Below are 21,383 nucleotides of genomic sequence, written 5' to 3' on the forward strand. Positions count from 1 at the left end.
GTCAATCTCGCTGAGCTCACTTTCCTGCCCCTGAGCGTTTGCTAGAAGTTCTCATTCCCTCAATGACAGACGCCCGAATGTGGTCTTGTGCACACCACTAAACATTCATGCACATGATGACACGGCACATGCGCGAAACTATGTTCTGGCGTCCGCATTGAGAGAATGAGAACTCCATACAATCTAACGCTAAGGGGCAGGAAAAGGGGCACGGAGAGCTTGACTTCAAACAAAAAAGCCGCTGCCCCCATGACTTCAAGACTGTAATTTACATAGCGCAGGCAGTTGAATAAAAGTCTTTTTTCCGACTTTTGGCAAGCCAAACAGGAAAGAGACAAACAAATAAGGTAATTAGGTAATGCTGACCGTTTAATATGCCTTTTATAGGTGACAGGTTACCTTTAACCCTTTCCTGCTGACATATTAGAATACCCTGGGTCATGTCACGTCTGTCCAGTGAAAGAAGCGAATACCTGAATTGAAAATACCACCTTTATAGTTATATCTTGAAATGGCTTATTCAACAGTTGACTTGATTGATCAGTTATTGCATATTTTGTGCATTATAACAAGCAAGGCAATTCTGAAAATAAATAAACCAACACTAAAACAGAGAAAGAAGTTTTTTTGTTTTTGTTTTTTTAAATCAGTAACATCAGTTTAAAAGAATTGCAACACCTCTCGGTGCCGACATTGGAGATAAAATGCCCCTCTGTACCTGAAACTTTTAGGCCCACTGTACAGGTAAATGTGAATTTACAGAGAATTCTTAAAATATGTACAGAAGGGAAAAACAGATGGTAATAAAATTCTGCCTGCCCCCCCCCCCCATCAGAATATCATGTGAAGAATCCCCATAAATATTGTCTCATGATGTTTGCATCTGGTAAAATAAGTTAAAAAAAATGTATCTTCTGAGAATGTTTCTTAAAATAAATGTATTATAAAGAAACGCATGGTGCCAAATGTAGTTAAAAGAAGAACTTTAAAACCTTGCTGTAGAGGAAATGAAAGAAATCACATCAATGTTATAGTCAATTAACAGTATGGAATAATGCTGGCTGAGAGGGTGTTCATTAGCGAATACTCCATCTAAATGAAATCCCTATTTAATATATGCTCGCTTTTGTCAAGCTGCAAAAAATTCTGTTCAGATGCTGGGTGACAACCAATATCTATTTCCCAAGGCGCAGGGTTTATGCAAATACAAATAAATATCGGTTCTTCTAGACAGTTTTGGGAGTTCCTATAAAAATTATCAGAGGGCCTTCAAAGGGGTTGTTTGGGCTACAGATATTGATGACCTATCCTCAGGATAGGTCATCAGCATCAGATCGGGGAGGGTCTGACACCCGGCACCCCCAGCAATCAGCTGTTTCAGCTTAATGTTGGCACCAGAAGCTATACAAGTTAAGGAGGGTTCCCTACTCTGTGTATTTTCTGGTCCGGGCGTACTGCAGCTCAACTCCCATCCCCTTGAAGGGACCCTGGCATGGCCACTATACAGTGTACGGAGCTGTCTGCGTCCAGCTCCATGCACTGTATAGGTTCCAGCACCACCAATCAGTGGTGGTGTGGGGTGATAGACCCTTACCAATCTGATATTAATCAATATCTTTATCCAACACAACCTAATTAAACACCTAGTTTGAGGAGTTGGCATTCAAATGCATTTGTTAATATGCCACATGGTCCAAAGTTCTAAATGTTAAATTTATGTAGGCATAACTGCATAGACACACTATTCAAGAGGATCGGAATCTGGATGACTACCAATACAGCCACCAATAGAGCTCCAAGGGTAGTCAGTCAGACTCCTGCATGGCAGGTATCACTAGCTATGGGGTGATTTGGAAGTCAGTGATAAATCACTGCATAACTTCACTCCTGGAAAGCTCTACTACTATTCCCAGATATCAGAGAACCCTGGCCTAGGGGCAGGTGGAGCATCGTATAACTTGATTGCTCCGTCTGCCCCCATGGCAAGAGAAAAACACTCTGCACTCCTACTGTAAAACTGGCTAAGGATAGTTTCACACTGCTGTTTTTAGATGCGGCAGGCTATTCGGCATTGCCGGAAGCTACTGTATCGTCATCTGGCTCTACTTACTATAATGGGGAGCAGCGGAGATCTGGACGCAACCTGGCAAATATGCAGAGAATCAGACAGATGCAAATCGGTGCATGCAGCGGTTTTCGTCCAGATGATTCTCTACATGTTTGTCGGATTGCGGTCAGATCTTCGCTGGTCTCCATTATATTGCATGGGGCTGGCGGGTGTCAGGTAGCATCTGGCAGTGTCGGATACAGACACCTCTGGCACCTGTGGAGACCTCTAGTATGAGACTAGCCCAAGATTTAGCGAACTCTTTTTGCAAATAACAGGTATAACTAGATCAAACCATTCATAACCCGGAGATGTTTCTAGTGAGAGCTGTGCTTTGGTTGTCATCCAGTCATGCAGAAGTTTTATCAACCTTAAAGTCATGGACAACTCAAGAACGTATATTTACTGGTATTTTTAGATGGTAGTGCTCTTTAATGACCACTGAGCAATGGGTTTGTAGCCCCTTCATCCTTGTCAACCTCTCTTACACTGTACATCAAAGCACTTGAGGCGGCCTCCCACTGACACCAGCTCAAAATGAACGGAACAGATCAAGTTTTAAACATAATTTAATCATAAAACATTTTGGCATTTCCATGGTGTTTTTTTTTAAATGCTTCATTTTGAACCCAACTAAAAATATAAAATGAAGACGAATTTCTTTATTTGAAGTATCAATCGCATTCACTGTAAAAAAAAATAATAATAATAATTTAACTTGTGTTAATGCCACAATGATTGCAAGAGGCAATTTCTGTATATTACAGTGTCGTGGTTAAGGCAGAGATTGCACCAGTATTATTTCTAGATATCAGCAAAGTGTGTCTTCATTACTTCCGGCTTTAAAAAGAAATTATATAGAAACTGATAATTGAAATACAAGGGAAAAGCTGAGCAAAGAAGTCACCTATACACATTCATGGGTATTATTGCTTTCAAATACATTTTACTATGCAGTTCATTGCCAGGTAAATAATCTGCCTACTGGGGGCCTTTAAAAGTCTATAAGGTACATCCATGAAACTACGTGACTTCCTGATCATTAAAGACAGAGAATAACTGGTTTTAAGGCTCTGGTTAGACTGCCATGATAGCTTCTGTATATGACTTAAAATGGATACAAGAGGTGACCAATGAATCCCATAATGGGGTATGTCTGGCTTCTTTCATATTCTTGCCATGAAAAGTATATGAAACCCCAACAGAGGCTCCCAACAGCAGTGTGAACAGAGCCTAATTTAGTTTTGGTTGCTTCTGCTTATCAGGATTAGAACCAGATTTGTACAGATAATTATGCTATAAAAGGAGTATTGAAAGAAGAAAGGGGTTCTCCTTGCTTCTCTTTTAAGCCACCAAACCCAACCATTTAGAGATAAGATAAGCCCAACTCTCCTAATTTTCTAATGTTGTGTTGCCTTTGGAGAAAAGGGGACCCCTGCCAGACTTAGGCCTAATTCGAATAGCCATATTGTACATGTCCGTAATAGTTAGTATCCCAGATGTTATACCCAGAACCCCCACTGTTTCTACAGCACCATAGGGACCTATGGTCTCAGTAGCCCAATTCTTTCTAACCTGGTCTGTGTCTTACATACACATTCAGGTACAATACATCTGTCTGATTGAAGCCTTACTCTGTTGAGGATGGGCCAACCTGAGCTAATGCTCCCCACTCTACAGGTCCCTAAGAGCCCGCAACGATTGCCTCTGTGATACATATGATTTCTCTGTGAAGGCTATAGAACATTTCATCCATAATTATGGGTCCTACAAAAATGCCACAGGATATTGTTTTCCAGAAACTGAAATGGGTGGAACTTCCCCAATTTTATGAAGCAGAATGGCCCATCTCTCTATTCAGTCAACATGATGCATCAATGACCTTAAGGTGGTTTTCTGGGACCCTGTGGGCTCCACAAACTCTGTGGAGGAAAGTTTAGTAATATTCTCACTAGCTCAAAGTTGCATGGATTGGCCACTTGGGAACCCAATCTTGTGATACTCATCTTCTGAAAATCTTGCTTCTGCTGAACTCACATCTTTTACCAGGTTTCTGGTCTAGTTAATGGTTGGGGACATCATTCTGCTGTAGTTGGGCCCCCAGGGCATGCACAAACTCCTGCATCCACTTCATCTGCACATGCGTCATGAAGAAGTATGGTTATAGTTCCGTCCACAGCAGAAGTGATGGCCTTGCTATCAACCAGATTGGAAGCCTGGTAAGGGCATGATGTCTGCAGAAGCAAGATTTTCAAAGAGAAGCTTCTTCTCACTGGGTTCCTGAGTGGCCGATCCACATAACACTGAGACGGTAAGTATAATAGAAACTTTCCTTTATAGGCAATATGTGAGTAATTAAGCTTTGTGGAACCTGCTGGGCACTGAAAGACCCTTTAATGTGAATGAGATCAGAAAATGATGTCTGAAGTATAGAAACATGGCCACTGTGAGAGGTACTATACACATATCAAAGTATATCATCCCAGTGGGTGGTGAGCTATGGAAAAATAAAAAAAAGATTAATTCTGCGCTTACAAAATCATGTTGTTGGGAGGAATATCTTCACACTCAGTACAAGATGCTCCCCCAGTCTCAGCAAGTGGACATTTAAAATTGCTGTAACTGTATACTTCTTAAATAAATGCGCATTAAATAAACCATATTGTTGCATTAAGACACAGACAAGAGCCTATACCTAATAAATGTGTATTTTGAGGTATTAATACCCAGCAAGTGCCTAAGTATATGCTTATAAATGCAGCACCAGAAACACACTGTGAACATCTCCTCATCTACTTCTCGGGAACCTAATTTACATTATTACTGGCACTTGTCACCAAATGGGAAACCCATTGGCATGTTGGTAAAGCTGCATTCTTATCCCAAAGGAGTGCTTTATAATGAAAATTACTGAATTCCAGAGAAACTTTGCAGAAATGGTCTTCATGGATGAAGGGGCTAAACCGGGATCATTACATTTCCAAGAAATTGAGTTCACAGTTTGATCAATTAAAATGAACAGCTTCCCAATAGAGGTACATCCTTAGATATAATTAAGAACAAACAGGATTTCCTATTATCACTTACTACGTACATTGAGATGCATCGGACGTTCGGAAATGATGTCTTCCAAAATACATAAGTAAACATTTTGCATTCATTTCAAAACATACTCATATGCAGTTAAAAGTCCATATATTAAACTCTTGTTAAATATTCTTAGTAATACTCTTCAAATATATACTAATGTAACAACTTCAATCTCCATAATGTTCAGCTGCCTTTGGAGTTGGCTTTACAGTGTATAAGAAAATGAGACCGATTTTTTTTTATTATTTTTTTTCCTTTTGCCTTAAAATTAACTAAAATGAAAGGTAAAACTTTACACCAGACGGTTCTAGTAAAGAAATAAACACCAGAGTGAAGTTTTGCAAAGAGACATCTTCCAGTATAAAAAGAAAGAACATTATACAACGGGTAGGCGGGTACTCTAACTAATGTCAGTTAAAGTGAAGTCTCCTCATCACTCCTGGCTAGGTCAAATAGTAATGCACTTTTTTTTCAACAGTGCAAAAATATCCTGAGAAAATGTTCAGATTTCAACAAAAATACAAAGGGCTTCTCCCGTGACTAAGTTTTTTGTTTTTTTTGTATTATCATTTTTTTGCACAAAACATTGCAAGCAGGTATTTCATAGAAAAGAACTAAATAAAAACCTATAAAATAAAGCAATATTCTGTATAGTATGTCTGAAAAAAAAAACAAAAAAAATAAACACTGGTGACTACTTTTTTTTTATATTCATCTGTCAGCAATCCGGAGATGGATTACTCAAAAACTACTGGAAAGAATCTTGTACATTCAGGGCTAGAGTGTAGGACTACCTGGCACTGAATGTGTTAAAGTTCATTATGGCCAATAAGGGAATAAGGAGGTAATTTGTAATTCAAGTTTTATTTTTAATTTCCTCTCTGTTAGCTAATAAAGCAAGTCTCAATTTCACACTTCAGCCAACTACTAAATTTGCAATTAAACTCTCGGAAAGGAGTTTTTCCGTTCAGATTTTGTGCAACTCTGATACAGAGCCCACCACCGTGCTGTGAAGTGAGCCGGTGCGTCTTTGAGAAGGTTGGTGGTGGCAGCCCTTTTTTTTTGCCTTTTTAACTGCACTCTATCAACTTGGCCAGGCTGTCTCTCAATTCAGTGAGTTCAAAGATTTTGCCATCCAGGATTTCTAAAAGAGTCTTCAAGTTATTGCGAAATGCTTCTTGCTCGCCCTGACTTTTCTGCAGTCGCTGTTCTAAGTCGCCCAGTTGTCCTTCCAAGTCTTTGTTATGTGACTCCACTTCCTGCAGTTGAAAAATGAAAACAGCAGATTAACTTTTCTGAGGGTTGACTTACTTGCCATGGAGACAGTAACAGGGTGAGATTGTTCTAAACTTCTTAAAACCAGTAAAGATGTTGGGAGCCTCTGGAAAAGTCTGCAAAGATCTCCAAGTCAATGAAATTCTACTTTGTCGAGGAAGGCTGCTGCTAAGGCCTCTTCTACCCAGTGGGGCAGCTGTCCTCGTGGAAACATCAGCTAATAAATGACAGCACTCAGCAGTAAAGTCACCCATGTATGGTGGACTTTCTTCAGGACCATCCTGCATAGCTTGCCATTTGTCAGCTGGTACAAAACAGGGAACTCATAATGCTAAGACTGACAAATAACCAATGTCGAGAAGGAACTACACCATTTGTAACGTCCCCAGGTTACTTACTGTAGCTTCCAAATGTTTATGATATATACATATATTCATTATTTGGCCAGTATTTGATTGAACATTGGAGCATAAAATACAGCAAAGTATTTCATCATGGAAGAAAGAAAAGCTGAATCTCTAGTGTATGGCATATATAACGTTATGGTATGAGCTGTGTGTAGGCTGGTCTAGAGGAGGAAAAATCCACATGTTTGGTGACAGTCTAGTCTAAACTTTTCAGGTTATCATTTGTAAAACAAAAGCAGAGCTCTTCCTCAGGAGTAACTTATCATAGACCCAGTGTTGACCCAGAACTGGCCATAGACTCAGGCTTATGGCTAACTCATGTGCATCACCCTATACAGTGGCATATGGAAGGCCTAGACATTCTGTGTGCTGCAGTGAATTACCTCCATAAAACAAATAGTGCAGGATTTCTTTTAGAGTGGATACTTACCGAATACAGTAAAAGCCCATTAAAGTGTAATAATATTAAATATCCCTATAAACAATCATAAGTAAAAAAAAAAAAAAGGAGGGGAGTCTTGCTACTTTCACACTTGCGCTTTCCCTTTGCGGTATTGAGATCCGTCATAGGATCTCAATAGCGGGGGAAAACACTTCCACTTTGCCCTCATTCATTGTCAATGAGGACAAAACTGAATGGAACTGAGTGTACCAGAAGGCATTCCATTCCATTTGTTTGCGTCCCTGTCACGGACAGAATAATGCTGCAAGCAGCATTTTTCGGTCTGCAATGTGGTGCGGAGCAAGACGGATCCGTCCTGACATACAATGTAAGTCAATGGGGACTGGATCCGTTCTCTCTGACACAATAGAAAATGGATCCGTCCCTCGTTGACGTTCAATGGAGTTCATGACGGATCCGTCATTATGTTAAAGATAATACAACCGGATCTGTTCATAACGGATGTAGATGATTGTATTATCAGCAATGGAAGCAAAAACACTGGTAGCCTTAGATGGCATACTGGCATCAAATGCAACCGTCCAACTAGCATATTGTCAGCTATTCATTTGAATGGCCATCATGCAATCCCATATCAACCCTGTAGAAGCCATTCCCAGCTTCTGAGAGTGATAGTAGCTGATCACTATGGGTGGGAGAAGTGTGTCCTGCAGATAGAAATCATTTAATCTGCGGGCTAGCCTCATTACACAAAGGGTTGTCTTGAGGAGACAACAAGGGGGGCAATGATCCCAGATGATCCCATATTGCACATCTAGCAGCAGTCATCTCTCACCCGTTGCATGCACAGGCACAATACTGTGCCATTCATGCCAGCAAAGTGAATGTGTTCAGTCATAAAGAAGGGTTCTATCTATTACTGCAGCATGGCACGTCTTGCCATACTGGCATCATGCAAAGATTGAGTCCAGAGCAATGCATGCAAGAAGAGGTGCTGATTTCTATAATATATGCTGGCTGCTGTGCTAGGCCCACTGGTTGACTGTATTATGCACCGACAGACGCCTGGATGTACTGTGATAAAGTATGCCAGCCTGGTGCTAGCTGACTGTATGCTCTGGGGCCCACAAAACTTTAGTCACACCACTGGAGACAACTTTAATGTCATGCATGGTTGGATTGTTCTGGCGTCTCTCAGTTTTTCTGATCTCGCAGCTAAAAGTAAGTTGCGTGCATGTCTTATTATCGGCCCCTGTGTTATAAGTGCAGATGTCTATTAGGACAATTAACTAGATGCCCTTACCAGCCTTCTGCTGTACCCACTTATGAAACGTTCCCGAGGAGAAGTGTAATTAATCTCTGTCTACCCTCAACTACAAAGCACCAAGTTGACTGCTATGACTTGAAAATATTTTACATTTTATTATTGCAATTAAGTGTCTGTCATTTTCATTGCTCTCTATATTATCCCAGAGCTTTATTTTTAATTAATTATTAAAGGCTTATCAAACCTCCTTTCATATTCGTTTAAGCAAGATTGCTGTGTCCATATATTGGCTTCTGGATGAACCATGCAATTAGAATCTTATCAGTCTATATTAATATTCCTTTAATGATACAAAGAATCTGAATATTTAAGCAGATTTTACATTTCACGCAGAGGTAAGCATTTTCAGAGATGCTACAAGAATGTGAAGAGTGTCACACTTTATTTTTCATGTGTATGTGCCAGCAGGTAAAAATTGGTCACATCTGGAATAATGATGTGGAAGAATACCTGTAATTTTTGGCTCAAAGAATCCCTCTGGTCTTGTAGTTCCTTAGCGTGTTCAACTTCTTCCTTCAATCTCTCTATTTCCTAAAACAGCAAACATGACAGTAAGTTCAAGGACTCGTGAGGTGGTAGAGTCACTGGCCAAGACATATACAGATGCATCGCCACTATTGTAGTTTCTGGGGTTTGCATTAAGTTGGCATGACTCCCTTCTGATTAACAATTAGACAATTAACAGCCTGTTTTATAGTCCAGAGCTGCATTCACAGTTCTGCTGGAGGTTACTGGAAACCGTCAACAAGCTTGCTGACAAACACACCCATAACAATTTAGCTGAGCCTCTATAAAGTAATGGAAGGGTAAGGCTAGTTTCACACTAGTAAACAGCCTGCCGGAGCCCTCTGGATCCAGCATTGCCGGACGGTGCCTGAATGCCCACCAGTCCCATTAACTATAATGGGGTCCAGCAGAGATCCAGCCACTACCTGACAAATATACTGAAAATCGGCCGGACAGAAACCACTGTGCCAGAACAGCCTGCCGCTAGTGTGAAACTAGCTTAAGACTGGGTTCACATCAACATTGTCATGTCCACTGTTCTCCTCCGATTACCTCAGGTTACCGTACGTGCCTGGTGTTGGGACGTTTTCACACAGTGCAGTTTTTGTACAGTTTATTTCCATTTGTCTTTTTTACTTTAAATTTTTATTTCAATACTGGATCAAAAACGAGAAATATAAGTCAGAGATTTATTCTCATAATTTTTGGATCCAGTCCCAGTTTTGACTTAAGAAAGTATATATAAAAATTACATGAACATTTCAATGTGTGAATAAGGCCAACAGATGACACTTCTCAGAACGCAACTCATCAGATGACGCTGTGTACTGGCATCAATCCAACAGGAAATGTATACAGTTCTGAAACCTGCAGAATTGTAATTTCACCTCCGGGGTTTTAAAATGTTAAAAAGATTGAATCAAGTCAAATGTCGGTATATGGTTACAAGATATAAACATAGCTAACTAATAAAAACATAATGCAAACAGCGCTACTCAAGAGCATAACCCAATCATGGACAAGGCAGCTACAACACTGGTGTCACCACCTCTTCTGTCTATATGGACAGTTCTTTTATATTTCAGGGCTCAACAGGGGAAAAAGATATGCGGCATGTCCATTCTGAACTGTCCTCTCACCTCTCCTGCTCCCTCTTTGACTGGCTACAATCTGGCTTCCGACCGCACCACTCGACTGAGACTGCCCTTACCAAAGTCACCAATGACCTACTAACGGCCAAAACCAAAAAACATTACTCTGTCCTCCTTCTCCTTGACCTGTCCTCTGCCTTTGACACTGTCGACCACTCCCTTTTGTTGCAAACTCTCTCATCTCTTGGCATCACTGACCTGGCCCTCTCCTAGATCACATCATACCTCACAGACCGGATGTTTAGCGTCTCCCACTCTACCACCAACACCACCTCCTCATCTCATTCCCTCTCTGTTGGTGTCCCGCAAGGCTCTGTCCTAGGACCCCTGCTCTTCTCTATTTACACTTTCGGCCTGGGACAGCTCATAGAGTCCCATGGCTTTCAGAATCATTCTTATGCTGACGACATACAAATCTACCTCTGTGGTCCAGACATCACCACCTTATTATCCAGAATCCCACAATGCCTATCTTCCATATCATCCTTCTTCTCCTCTCGCTTTCTAAAACTTAACATGGATAAAACAGAATTCATCATCTTTCCCCCATCTTGTTCAACCTCCCCAACAGACCTATCACGATCAATGGCTGCACACTCTCCCCAGTCAACCAAGTCTGATGCCTTGGAGTGACCTTAGATTCTGCCCTCTCCTTCCGACCGCACATCCATGCCCTTTCCACCACCTGCTCCCTTCAACTCAAAAACATCTCCCACATCCGCGCTTTCCTCAACTTTTAATCTGTGAAAATGCTTGTACATGCCCTCATCGTCTCCCGCCTAGACTACTGCAACATTCTCCACTGTGGCCTTCCATCTAGCACTCTCACACCCCTCTAATCTATCCTCAACTCTGCTGCCCAACTAATCCACCTCTCACCCTGTTACTTCTCTGCCTCTCCCTTCTGCCAATCCCTTCACTGGCTCCCCATTACCCAGCGAAATTCAGTTCAAAATACTAACAAATACATACAAGGCCATCCACAACCTGTCCCCTCTCTACATCTCTGAGCTACTTTCCCGATACTTCCCCACAAGCAATCTCCGATCCTTCTCTCCTCTCCTCTTATCACCTCTTCCCACAATCGTGTCCAAGATTTCTCCAGTGCATTCCCCACACTCTACCCCAACATATCAGACTCTCACCTACAGTGCAATCCTTAAAAAGAGACCTAAAAACCCATCTCTTCAGACAAGCCTACAACCAGTGACCCTGCTGCCTCTATACCGCCATGACCAGCTTCACCTTCATCTACTGTGTCCTTCTCCCATACCATGTAGATTGTAAGCCTCACGGGCAGGGCCCTCTCTCCTTCTGTACCAGTTTGTAACTCGTCTTGTTTATGCTTAGTGCAATTGTTTGTATTATGTATGTATACCTCTTCTCATATGTACAGCGCTATGAATGTTTGGTCATATTAAATTATAATTCAGAGCTGATGGAAATGCCAATATGCTGCCCGTCCAGAGGAATATTTTATGTATGTAATCAGATATAGACATATGAGGGCACCTCGGATGAAATCCAAAAAAACTCCAGGTGTATCATGCAGTAATGTACTGTGCATCCACTATGTGTCACACAGAAGTGCACTGACCTCTTCTTTCTTTTTCAGTGTGGACTCTAATTCTTGTATAGTCTGGTTGAGTTCTGTTTTGTGCGTTTGCACTGCATTTGCTTGACCGCTGAGACATTCTAACTCACTCACCTGCGGAAAGAGAGGATGACAGTGAACGATTCACCAGGTATAGATAGATTAAAGTGGTTGTGAAGAGAACTGTACTTACCTGCACTTTCCTACTAACCTATCCCAGACAAACATGTTAAAGGCTATGTAAACCTTTGGGGACAATTTTTTTATTATTGCATTGTATATATATATACGTATACTTTATTAAAAAAATATAGCGTCCTTTTTTCTGTACAGAGCTGAGATGCTCTAGTAGCATCCTTTGGATTTTCTGTCTTTTCTGTCAGACCAGGAGCAAACAGACTCCTTATCTCTGCTCTATGACCTTATAAATACATAAGAATGTGGCTTAAATAATGACCTTACAGATAAGGTTTATTAGATGACCAGCACAAAGTGAAAGTACCAGTCACACAGCTAGACAAACAGTTAACTCTTTGTGACAGAACAGCTCAATATTTTTAATAAAGGCCGATTGAAAAAATTATTTTTAGCCAAAATGAGTAACATGCAATTATAAAAAACTAAATTGCCTCCGAAGGTATACATAGCCTTTATGGTCATACAAAGACAAGTTATCTATAAGTATGTTTTTGGATACTAAACATAGGCCTCATGCTCATGGCAAAGCTGCTATAGACCCATAGTGCGGAGTTGGAGACAATGACGCACATATGCCACCATTTGAAATAAGAGGCAACTAAAGGAACTCCACAGGTGCCAAACGACAGATCTGTACAAAAAAAGATGTATAATATGACCATGTTCATTAGGGCTCATGCACTGTAACATACGCTGTTTTGCAATCCGCAAATTGCGGATCCGTAAAACACGAATACCGGCTGCGTGCATTCAGTATTTTGTGGAATGTAACGTGCAGCCCATAATAAAACAGTTTTATCCTTGTCCATAATGTGGACAAGAATAGGACATGTTCTATATTTTTGTGGGTGCCACGGAACGGACATACGGATGTGGATAGCACACATTGTGCTGCCCGCATCTTTTGCAGCCCCATTGAAGTGAATGGGTCCTCCTCTTACTTATACTTAGTGCCTCATTCACACATCAGTGTTCGGTCAGTGATTTCCATCAGTTATCGTGAGCCAAAACCAGGATTGGAGCCTCCACAGACATTAGGTATTAGGGAAAGATATGCTCCTGTTCTGTGTTTAAAGCCGCACCTGGTTTTGGTTCAAAATCACTGATGGAAATCACTGACTAAACACTGACGTGTGAATGAGGCTTTATACAGCAGTTCCTCTCATTGTTTGCCGGCATAGGATGTTTGTGATAGAGGAAAGAACTCTGAAACAATATGAAGCCAATTGGGCAAAATTTTTCAGAACTAAAAATAATGCCATTTCAGTTGTTATACAGTATATCAATATACTTCCTGTCACCTTAAACCCTGATTAAGAGACAAATACATGCAGGTACCCAGGTCCAGCAACAGGGCTGCCAACGGTGCAGAAATTCCCGGACAGTCTGTGAAAGAAGGTGACTTACAGTGTCCATGAAAAAAAAATAGCTGTGTCCATGACTCTTGTTCAGGCTGGGGATCCTTGAGCAGGTCACTGTGATTGTAATTATCATTATTTTACATTAGTTCATATCAGTATATTAACTTATAGAGGTGTTTTACTTCTAATCTTTATTATTCATTATGGTTTTTCAGGTTGGCTATACTGACTCTAAGCAAATCTTCATACTAGGGTACTTTCACACTTGCGTTGTTGGACAGAACTGCCTGCCGGATCTGGCAATCTGTATGCAAACATATGCGGATCCGTCTTACAAATGCATTTCAATACCAGATCCGTCTCTTTGGTTGTCATCCGGAAAAACGGATTTGGTATTTATCTTTTTCAAATTTTGAAAGGTCTGTGCATGGGCAGACCGCAAAACCGAATCCGTTTTTCCGGAACACTTCGGGCCGGATCCGGCAATAATGAATTTCAATGGGCAAGTGTTCCGGAATTTTGGACGGAGAAAATACCGCACCATGCTGCGGTATTTTCTCTGTCCAAAAAACATACAGTGACTGAACTGAAGACATCCTGATGTATACTGAACGGATTGCTCTCCACTCAGAATGCATTAGGATAAAACTGATCAGTTTTTTCCCGGTATTGAGCCCTGAGGCCGGAAAAGAAAACCGCTAGTGTGAAAGTACCCTTACATACTCATCCTCAGCACCTGCTGATAATGATCCGGCTTTCCCAAAATGTATAAGGCAGCACTATTAAAATCGCCTAAAACAAACATTTCAAGAATGTATGGTAAATTTGAAAAAATGCGTTGAAGGAGTTGACTGCAGGAAATGAATAGGACATGTCACTTCCTGTGAATTGAATACATAAAAACAATCTGGTTCGACTTACCACCTGCAGCTCTACATTATGACCCAGCACTGGCACAAGATGTCGATACCCACCCGTTTGTGGAGACGTTCTGCTTCTTCCTGATACGCAGCAAGCTGTTGTTTCCATTGTTTGACATTGGCAGTAGACTCCAGCAAGGCTGCTGTGAGCTTGGCATTGTTTCCTTTGAGTGTGGCCAGTTCTGCTTCCCAGTGCTTGTTAATTGCAGAACTGTGATAAAAAAAACACAACATAAAAGCAATGAGATAGATACAATGTATAGGAGAACATCATATAACAAAACGCAACAATGTAACAAAACAAAATGATGCTAAATAATCAAATCTGTCGACCGTTGGCAATCACTACAAATCGTGTCCACTTATTGACCATGCGGATCTTGTCCCATTCTGGAGAATCCACAGAACTGAGATCATAGTCTTTTCCTCTGATTCCCTCATTATTTATTTTACTCACTTATAAATCGCTGACATATTCCGCAGAACTTTACAGACATTATCAATGCTTGGTGTCCCCGGTGGAGCTCACATGTAAATTCCCTGTCAGTATCTCTATGGAGTGTGGGAGAAAACTGGCGTACCCAGAGGAAACCCACGCAAACACACAGTGAGCATACAAAACCCATGCCGTCCTTGGTCGGATTTGAACTTAGGACTTCCCCACCGCAAGGCACCAGTATGAGCCACCGTGCTGCCCATATACAGCAGCACTTCTTAAGTGCATAGTACTGAATATGGGACCAAGTAAAGACAGCTAGGTTCAACTTCTTTCCCAAGATTAAAATCATGAATTGATTTTGCTACAGACTGTTCACTTGAATCATCGGATGGAGGCCTTGTGGCTCCCATTTATGGATGATGCATATGAGTATATGAGTATGTCTATGGTTTTGTGTACATGCATTAGTAAAATGTCCCTCTTCAGTTTCCATTATGTCCACTGCAATGTGCAGAAGAGGACTGGTAAAGTGAAAGAACACCCTGTGCTAAACATAGGTAACAAAAAGCACATAGTATCAAATAGTGTCCATGTAATACTACTATAGAGTGCCCAAATATCAGCACCCAAATAGTAGTGAGGTACAACTCTCTCTCCTACTCATGTGCTAGCACTTGGTCACTCACCCACTCACTCAAACCCTCTCCATTGCCACAGTAAGATTTTATAAATATAAACCTTTAGCAAGGACTACATTTCCACTTAGGACCAGTTATCTTATAGGTAGAAGGACATGGGTGGCAAAAGTCGGAGTTGGATTTGTGGCTGGAGAGAACTGAGAAATCATATTTCCAATGACACCATATAGCTTGTAGTGTTTGCCATGTACTCTTTCTGGTCTAGCCAGAAAGGGGGTGGGGGAGCCTGGAATGACATGAGAGAAGAATCACCTTGGGGCCCGAAAACAGAATGATAGATCAGAGAAAGTAATAGACCTGTATATGTGGTAGCGCTCCATAAGTAGATGTAAGAATGGAATCCTAAGGGTAATTGCCCCCATTGCCCTTTTAATCCTTCTTTTTATGTACATATATGTGGGTTTTTTTTATGTTTCAAGGCTATTTAAAGGGGTTACCCCACCATAAGACCTTGACTCCCATCCATAGTATAGTAGTCAAGGATCTGAATGGTAGGGGTCCCAACAGTCAGAGCCCACCAATCACAAAAATAAGATGTTGAAGTCCCCACAGTGAATGAAATAGTGGTCATGCTCCCACTTCATTCAACTCTAAGGAACTTCAAGAGATAGAGGAGCACTGTACTTGGCTCCTCTTCAGCAGAGGTGGTGGAGTGGCAGCGCACATGCATAACCACCCCCTCGATTCACTCCAGAGACTCCAGAACCTCATTCTTATGATCATGGGGGTCTCAGCAGTTGGACCCCCACTGATCAGATACTTATCCCTTATCCTGTAGTTAGGGGATACATTCTTATGGCGAGACAACCCGTTTAATGGGTTGGACATTGACTTACAGGGTAACTCCCTATAGGTGGCACTGGATACTGAGCTTTCTTCCTTGTGGAGGAAGGCTAATTTGCTTATTTTTGTCCAAGGAAGCATTGCCAGTACGACTACACCAGTTGGACCTGTGTAAAGAGAACCAGTACCAACTGAGAGGCAGGTGTGTTAGTGGTGGAATAAACATTATTGGTAGATAAAGTTTTTTTTCTTTCGTTTTGAGGCTTTCAAACATGGCCCAAGGTAAATAAACCGTCTCTGAGACCTCCACAGCTGCATATTAAATATACTGCAGTAGTAATATGAAATCACTGCTCTATTTCACTGTAAATACTGTACCCTAAGTGTAATAACACTGACGTGAATTGCAGGTTAAATGTATCAGCTCAAGTATGAATTGGTGAGATATTGCATCTTTTTTATTTCTGTTGCTAAAATAGATATTCCACAGCACTGTACATGGGTCATTTACTGTGCCCAATGTGGTTCACAATTTTAATTTCCAAATGTATTTTTTTGAAGTGTTGGAGGAAACCCACAAAACACTGGGAGAACATACAAACTCCATGAAGATGTCTTCAGCTGGACTCAAATCCCGAAAACCTATTGCTGCAAGGCAACCTTACTGAACCACCATGCTGCCGTGGCTAAAGGCTCCTACAAGCCAACATCTGAGACAGCAGGAATTTTCTGAATGACTGGACCGTTTATAGTGCAGAAATATCCACTGTGCCTGTATTTCCCCATTGCCTTTTATGTTGTTAGCTTTGGATCCAGTAAATCAATATTGTTGTATTACTGCAATAATGTGGGGCTTCCTTTAGGATGCTGGATAACCGGACCCTTGGATGTCAAATATTGGACTGTATAGAGATTCAGTCTTGTGCATAAACGCCATGTTTTAGATAATATTGGATATGTATACAACAGCAAACGAACAGAGTGATGTTTCAAGCATCCACTACATACATATTTGTGATTGCATTACACAGAATTGTGGCGTAATTTTGGAGCAAAATGGTGTCTATTAGACTCCACCCCATTGCTGCCAAGTTATGTTCTTTCCGCAAAGCCCCAATCCCTTGTCGAGCATGGCGGGAAAAAGTGTAGAAACACTAGATGCGCCAAATTGCACCAATTTGTGCCACTTTGTAGACAGACTTTTGGCGCAGACACATGAGTAAATCTGGGCTAGTGTCTCTTTAAGAATGATCGCTCAGCTTAGTAGGAAACATCAGCTCCTCGGATCCCTCAGGAGAGGTTTCGACATCAGTTCTGTAAATTACTTTTGATCTCTGCAGTTAGTGTTCAGCCTTAATCATTCATAAATCTGCAAACAGTTCAAAGCACATCACCCATTTCACACAGAGCGATAGGGACAAGTTTATTTATCTAAGGAGGGAGCAGTCATCAGATGTGTACAGATGCCGAAAAATCACCTCATTAGACGCAGTTTATGAATAAAGCAGAGAGAGGAAAAGGTAAATCGGAGAAGTGCTTCATGTTCTGTGAACAGATCTTACAGGAACTGAACATATACATATACAGTATGTGCTGTGTAGTGCCAGGGGTGTAGCTATAGGGGGGCGCAGAGGTAGCCGTTACACCTGAGGTGTGAAACCAGAGGGGCCCCAAAGACATTACAGCATATTAAAGGGATTCTGTCGGCCAGATTTTCGATACAGAGCTCTTCATATCATCATATCAGTCTCCTTTATCTAAATAATATATACTAGTTTTCCCCCCACCTGTCCTTTCATTTTTGATAAAAATTGCTTTATTTATATGCTAATTACCTTCATAAGGTGCCCAAGGGGCTGTCCCTCTGGCCGTTGGAGCCCAGCCGCACCCTTATCTTGGAGCTCAGTGCCGCCCCGCTGTTAATTATTGACTCCTCTCCTCTGCTTTTTTTTCGCAGTGCATTGTAATCTCACTCATGCGCCAATGTTACACATGTCCGGGCCTGCGCGGTGTCCTGGCAGCAGCCTCATCCAGGGGAATCGCGCATGTGCCAGCTTTCTCCTCTCTGTACCCTTACTGCAGACTGCTAGCAATTCACTCATAACTTCTAGTAGAAATAATAAAGGAATGGCACAACATAGAGCCATACGAATAGATGCTCCAGAATTGTTATTACATGGGGATCGCATGAAGCTATTAAAACAGGCATGTCAGGAGGGGTGACAGGTCCTCTTTAATATTATATGTGGCACATTGTACATGCAGGGCCATAGTACACATTTTCCAAGGGAGCTTCAATTAAAACATATTACTGACATGGCATGGCTTTCATTTTATAAATGCTTAATGCTTGGCTTGTCTAGAAAGAAAGGGTCAAAATATCACCTAGTACAGTATCCATCACTCAATACCATTACATGGAATGGGATATGAATGTACCCCTACACATGGCCCTGTTCTCCAGGGGCCCCAAGTATTTGCTTGGTTTTCATGGGGGTAAACTCCACCCCTAGGAGCTGGATTAGGGTAAGTGGTGGCCCCCTCCCCGGTGGCTGCTGGACAAATAGGATCTAACAGCATTCTAGTGTATGTAAGGGTCTGAGTTTGAGAAAAGAAGAAGCAGCATGCTACAGTCTAAGGGCTCACACACACAGCCATGTTTTGCGGTCCGCAAATCGCGGATCCGTAAAACACAGTCCCCGCCCATGTGCATGCTGCTATTTTCTTTTTCACTTCAATAGAAATGTCCTATCCTTGTCTGCAAAATGGACAAGAATAGGACATGTTCTCATCCATTCATTTCATTATACATACTGTATACGTTTTTACAATGGGCTCTGAGTTTGGTGGAACATGTATGATTCACAGTGAGCGATGGAGCTGGAGTGGTGCCCACTATTGTCTCACTGTTTTATTGGGTCACTGTTTACGCTTTTCGATTAATAACTTTTGCGTGTAATTTTGATACTACGTACTGACTTAGGGCTCATGCACACAAACATATGTATTTTGCGGTCCGCAAAATATGGATTTGCAAAAAATACAGATGACGTCTGTGTGCATTCCGTATTTTGCGGAACGGAACAGCCGGACCCTAATAGAACAGTACTATCCCTGTCCATAACGCGGACAACAATAGGACATGTTCTATATTTTTTGAGGAATGGACATATACAGAAACTGAATTTCAGTTTTTTTTGTGGCCCCATTGAAGTGAATGGTTCCGCAAACGGGCCGCAAAAAAAATGAACCAGAAACGGAAACAAAATACGTTCCTATGGTATTTATGTCAGATCTCTGGACATATGTTATGCCATATTTTTTCAATAAATTAGGTTTAAAAAACAGAAAAGGGCATGTTCTATCTTTTTTGCGGGGCTGTGGAACGGAGGTTCAGATGTGGACGGCACATAGTCCGCTGTCTGCATATTTTGCGGTCCCATTGAAATTAATGGGTCAGCATCTGATCCGCAAAAAATGCAGATTGGATGCAGACCAAAACTACCGCCGTGTGCATGAGCCCTAACACATCTAATTTACTAATTTTGGAGATAAGCAGAGCCAAACGTGCCTGGCAGCTGCTTATTTTCATTTTTCTTTCATTTTCCATCTTAATAAAAATGCACCACTGGATTCTAGGTATCTGAGCTCAGTAAAAGAACAGAGCTCTAATCCTTAGTAATATACTACTAACACAACTACTTTGTCGTTGGGGGAAAATCCTTGTGCCCTCCTTATAATTGGGCCCTGGTCTATATAGATGTAGGTTGCACCGAGCTGTCACTTGGAGGCACTCTATTTAGCAGCTTTGCTATGGAGCACTTCAGTGCAATGTGGAGACATAGGAGGAGATTTATAAAAACAAGTAAATGAAAAAGTAAAGAATCTCAATCCACATATTTAATGTGCAATTGTCTTTTTAATAAAACTCACTCAATGGCAGAGTGATTGTTCACTGGGGAGTCTCGTGGTCTCCCTAATGGATAATTACACCCAGAAAGTCTATTACTCTTACATACTCATCAGGTATGGTGACCTATGATTCAGTAGAACCATGGGGGGTCAGAGTTGTGCAGCCGCAATATAGATCGTACAAGGCTCACCTAACCATACTATGGGAGGTGGCATGGTGCCATCTGCACTGATGATCTAAGGAGAGAAGGTGATGCAGCAGTGGGGTAAAATCTGACCGGACAATGGTTACAAACTCCATGGAGCCATTCTCCAAGGTCCCCACCATCATACAACACATAATAGAGAAGCTGCACTCCAGCAAAGTCAAGCAACAATGATTTATTCACCCACGTCCAGCTGCTCAGTTCTGTGAACATGGGGGAGTAAATCACCATGACCTGACTTTGTTGGAGTGCGGCTTCTTCTCCATTTGTTGTACAGTAATAATCTGGTGTGCCTTGTAGTTGTTTTCATACATCTCAATGCTTCTGCAGTATGTGCATGGGATTTTTATGTGAACATATCCTTATACCAACCTGCTGCTGATGCTTACAAAATAATGTCCTTCAGATATAGTTTCGCAACAGAGCTATGCCCCTCCGGTTGGTACTATAGGCACACAGTATGCCACTGTATAACGCCATTGTATTCTCATCTATAGGCTAGGTGAGAATATCTGCATAACATGGCATAGGACATACAACACTTTTGTGTTGCTCCGTAAGGAGCACGGAGGTACAGTATAGCCCCATAGCAGACAAATGATGGCAATTGCCTAACGCGCAACCTTTGCAGCCTCTTGAATGGGCCAAAACCACCGCAATGAACACCACCATTAGTTCTGGTTGTATAATCTGGGAACATGGTACCTCGTTTAGAACCACTAAACACGTCTTAGACATGAATATTGTATTACCTATGCAAACCATTAAAAGGAAAGCTAATGAACTTCCAGGTACCTGAACCCATAACATTCCGTTCGTGGTATATGAAGTAATTAAAACACCAATGAAGACGAAACCGACGAACAAAATTAGGGTTTCTCTTAAAATAAAACACAAATGCATCCCAGTCAGTCCTATTTCACATACACACGGCTCTCCTGATTAATTTAATGGCGTACATCAATGCTATTTCACGCTGTTAGACCATAAACCCAGCTGAACGAG

At 41.4% G+C, this 21,383-nt stretch overlaps 1 protein-coding gene across 5 annotated transcripts in view; it reads right to left on the reverse strand.

The window, feature by feature from the left end:
* Window positions 1-486: 486 nt before the first annotated feature.
* The window catches only part of HOMER1 (homer scaffold protein 1), a 122,835-nt gene continuing 101,938 nt past the window's right edge, over window positions 487-21,383 (reverse strand). For all 5 annotated transcript variants that reach the window (XM_044276116.1, XM_044276119.1, XM_044276117.1 and 2 more), the window contains 4 exons: window positions 14,395-14,551; window positions 11,865-11,975; window positions 9,060-9,140; window positions 487-6,456 (listed from right to left, as the gene is read on the reverse strand). In XM_044276116.1, coding sequence (XP_044132051.1) covers window positions 6,268-6,456; window positions 9,060-9,140; window positions 11,865-11,975; window positions 14,395-14,551 — 538 coding nt within the window. In that variant the 3' untranslated portion in view covers window positions 487-6,267. The remainder of the gene's footprint in view (window positions 6,457-9,059; window positions 9,141-11,864; window positions 11,976-14,394; window positions 14,552-21,383) is intronic.

The sequence above is a fragment of the Bufo gargarizans genome, chromosome 1, assembly GCF_014858855.1.
Source record: "Bufo gargarizans isolate SCDJY-AF-19 chromosome 1, ASM1485885v1, whole genome shotgun sequence".
In the NCBI taxonomy this organism is placed as follows: domain Eukaryota; kingdom Metazoa; phylum Chordata; class Amphibia; order Anura; family Bufonidae; genus Bufo; species Bufo gargarizans.